Source organism: Rhagoletis zephyria, unplaced genomic scaffold, assembly GCF_001687245.7.
Source record: "Rhagoletis zephyria isolate East Lansing unplaced genomic scaffold, Rhagoletis_zephyria_1.1 Rzeph_scaffold_02736, whole genome shotgun sequence".
Classification (NCBI taxonomy): domain Eukaryota; kingdom Metazoa; phylum Arthropoda; class Insecta; order Diptera; family Tephritidae; genus Rhagoletis; species Rhagoletis zephyria.
The window spans coordinates 39,035-43,090 of NW_016159820.1; the positions used below are offsets into that span (position 1 = coordinate 39,035).

Sequence of the window (4,056 nt, forward strand, 5' to 3'; positions counted from 1 at the left end):
CACATATATATATGTAGTACCTTCATATGTTCAGCTGTAATAAATACATTCGTTAATATTTTATTATATTTATTTTCTGTGTACATATTTTGTTTTTAGTATCGCACATTTGTTTTTAATATGTATTTAAATTGAAAAACCAACAACAAAAACCGTCTTCGTTAATTTCGCTGGTACTGTTAAATATATCTATGTTATTAGTTAAGAACATAATAGCTTAACTTTGCTAAACATTTTAATTTGCACGATACGTGTATGCATACAATTTAATTTAAAATATAAATAAATGAGTAATGGTAGTTACTTATTTAACTCGTCCGTTTTATTTTAGCCAGAAAAATCCAATTTAAAATTTTCATTTTCTATGAGCAGTCATGCAAGCTATAAAAATAGCAAATTAACGGGTTATCAGTTTATTCGTACATACTTGAGTTTTTCACCATTCCTTAACATGTTGTTTAATGTATTCTTTGCAATTATCCATTATATTTCAATAATTTCTCTCTCGAAGCAATTAAAACCCTATTTTATACAATATCAATAAATGTATTTGCATATAATATATGTATGCATATAGCAATCTGATCAAAGTTTATCTATACCAACAATACCAACGTCATCGCTTAACCTACTGGTATCGTTTTTAAGTATATTTTTTTTTTTACTTTTTAGTAGCTTAATTTATTTAAACTTTTGTGTTTATTAAATCTTAAATTGCATTCAGTTCATATCCATTTAATTACGAAATGAAACCTATATATAACATCTGGGTCAAATAGTTAAAAATTGAAAACTAAATAATTTTATTTTAAATGAAACATTTTTGGTGTATCTTTAATTTTTACATAATTTAAGGTTTATCGCGGTGATTTTAAGGACTCCAGAAAGCAAGTTTTGGTTTTATTAAATTGTTATAATCGTGTCGCCTTGACCTCTCTACAGTTTAGTTTATTTCTTAACATTTTTTTCAAAACAACCCATGATATTAACTTGCAAAAAATTACCTTATGCCCGTTCTGTTTCAAGATTGATTTAGAATGTGGTATTGGTATTTATAGTTATGATAGTATGTACGATTTCTCATTGAATGTAGGTATGTATGTTCTTAATATGTATGTATGCAAAGGTTTTTAATAGCAATATTAGCCACGCTTCTTGCTGTTACTTTTCTTTGTAGTGATATCGTCACAAAGAATAGAAGTATTGTTTTCATATATAAAGTAACATATTATTTAAATTTTATAGGCTGGGTTGCTAGAAAACTGTTTAATCCAAATCAACAGCGCTATCGTCAAATCCAAACACATTGTTTTGTTGCTGCTGCTGCTGATTTTCAGTTTGACTAGAGCCACTACCTGCTGGTACTGATTGGGTAGCACTATTGCTGGTACTCTGGGTGTTTTCATATGGACCAGCTCTTTCCATTGTCGTATCATCGGATTGTGATATCTCGGTCATACTGCTGTCCATGACACCACTACGGGTCATGTCGCATTCGTTCGCCTCGTCTTCTTCACTTAGAGATTTACGGCAGATTGGACACGTTCCGTGCAAGTCTAACCATGGAACAATGCAATTCTCATGGTAAATGTGTGTACATGGGAGCCTTCGTACTATTTCGTCCATACGAAAATCCTCCCAACATACTGAGCACTGAGTTTTACGTTCTACGTCCTCGGAGGTTACATGTACTTTTGGTATTTCATCGATTTTATCTTTGGGTAATGGTGGCGGTCCAGATGTCTCCATTTGATTAAGCAATTGCGTTACAATTGTGTCGATACCTTCGCGACCCCACGCATAATCGCCGGGATTGCCCATGAAAAACATTGGGGCATTGCCAAAATACCCGTCATCACCCCCTGAAAGGGATTGCAAAAAATCAAGGAGAACAGTATCCAAACTTCCCAAATTGGGTGGGTGTACGCGACCACCGCCAGAGCTCCCGTTTCCACTGCTGTTGCTGCCTGCATTTGTGCCTCCAGCTCCGCCGCCCAAAAGCATGCTATTGCGCCTATTCGCCGGGCCGATGGCAATTTCTATAGGTCCGTTCCGTGACATTAACAGTGTTTCAATTTCGCCCCGAATGACATCCAAATCAACTAGACGATTTAGACCAAGAGCATCGCTACCAGCATTGCTGGGGCCATCAGCCAGACTAGAAGTACTGCTGCTGGCGCTCGTTGTACTCGGTACAGCTGGCAACTCTTCAACAAATCCACCAGAACAGTGTGGGCAGGTGAAATCGGTGTTTGGAATGTTTACTTCCATGCTGCACATATGGCAATAGAAACGTGTAGGGAGCGGCGGACGCTCATCAACGACAGCTTCGGCCATTCTGGTTTGGTTGGAAACTTCCGCTGGTTCAGTGACAGGCGTACTGGCGTCAGCCTCTGAAGCGGCTTCCGTGCTTTCTGGCGGTGTGGGGTCTTACGTTGTCTTCTGTCCACAGGAAATTTTTAATTACTGAACAGCAAACTTGTCAGTTCGATATATAAATCCTTATCAATTGTATATGATACAAAAATTAGTTATTTTTCGTTCTCCTCGCCTTTTATGGGTGCTTACGTTTTTTCGTCCCGAAATGCGTTCAGTGTGCTATTTACGTTCCACTAGCTCCTATACGTCAGACAGCGGTTGTCACAGTATTAAGCGAATTTGTTGTTTCTTTGGGTATGACGAAATTTACTGATTTTTCGCTTCTACGACACTGTTATTAAATTTATAAATAAAACCGATTTTTCGATGTACGGCGACGCCCCCTGTCACTGCGCAAGTTCTTAAACAATGTAATGTACATGAATTGTTAAATATTTTTATTTAAAGAATTTTAAAGATATATAGCGGAACCACTGAACTGCTAAAATGGACCCATTGGGTTCCACTTGGGAAGTGTTCGAACAGCATTTATCGTAAAAGTTATCGATAAATAACTATTAGGAACAGTAATTAGGTGTGTATAGTAACTTCTCCAGTTAAAATTGTAGCGAGAGCGTAAAAGCAAAATAGGGCGTAAAATTTACAAGAGAAAACTAGCAGAAAAAGTTACTGAACACAAAACTAGTAAAAACTTGCATCTGAACAGTTGTTGCACTGTTTTCACATTGTGGTGTCAACATTTAACTATTTATAAATCAGTTTAACACTCTTTGCTTTGCCCACAAGCACTTACATAGTCCCGTACTTCATTAATATTTTGATTTCCACTAATTTGCTTTTGTTTACGCTTAACCAATTCAACAAATGGTAGCTTTTGACATATATTCTCCTTCTTCTTCTGCTAGTAAAAATTACACTAGCAAGAATTTGCAGATCTCCAGTCTTATTAGGCTCTTGAATCAGTGCTCTCTTGCAAATTTTTTGGTTAAGGCCCTGTCTCCTCAGGAAAACACTGATGTCATGAAAACTATGTCACAAAATATATTTCCAATGGAGACCGCCTATTTCTCATGGGCTGCAATATATGTCAGCGCTTATTGCTTGACATCTATTGCAGGCAATTCGATAGTTTGACAGCCATATTTTCATTTGAAAGAAAGCGTGCTGGTGGTAACAATTTTTATATTAAATCAAAATAAAAGTCTGTTGTTCCTTATTGGATTATTTATGATTACGTTTTAGGAAATTATTCAGCAAGTTTTTTAAAGATTTAAATGTTTTTAAACAACCGAAATTGAGAGAATGTTGTCTGGTGGCGTCATGCGGCAAATGCTTATTTCAAGACATCAAAGTGCCCACACACAAAAACTTGCAATCACATTGCTCGTCAAAATGACAGTTGGTAGGCCATCGGTGTTTGCCTGTGGAGTTCTGCGGTAATATACACTTTTCCAGTAAAAATTAGCAGGTTCCAGTACAAATTAGTACTGACTATTTGTTACTATACAAACCTATTGAAACTTCGCAACCCATGGTGTAATATAACAAGGTGTTGTCAGTAACTTACCGCCCTATTCCCACAACACTGACAAAATTCATCGTATGACTATTGTCACAATTACTGCACCTAAAACACAATATAAACATTGCTTCGCCATTGTCACTTACTCAGTAAGT

General features: G+C 36.3%; 1 protein-coding gene across 1 annotated transcript; it reads right to left on the reverse strand.

Moving 5' to 3' along the window:
* Nucleotides 1–861: 861 nt before the first annotated feature.
* Iru (E3 ubiquitin-protein ligase Iruka) lies at nucleotides 862–2,910 on the reverse strand. The gene is made up of 2 exons (XM_017622230.1): nucleotides 2,569–2,910; nucleotides 862–2,501 (listed from the first exon to the last, which is right to left on the reverse strand). The coding sequence occupies exon 2, from the start codon at nucleotides 2,335–2,337 to the stop codon at nucleotides 1,267–1,269; it is 1,071 nt and encodes a 356-aa protein (XP_017477719.1). The 5' UTR covers nucleotides 2,338–2,501; nucleotides 2,569–2,910; the 3' UTR covers nucleotides 862–1,266.
* Nucleotides 2,911–4,056: the final 1,146 nt, after the last annotated feature.

Coding starts and splice junctions, on each gene's coding strand:
- Iru (XM_017622230.1), bottom strand. CDS start 2,337: ATGGCCGAAGCTGTCGTTGATGAGCGTCCGCCGCTCCCTACACGTTTC.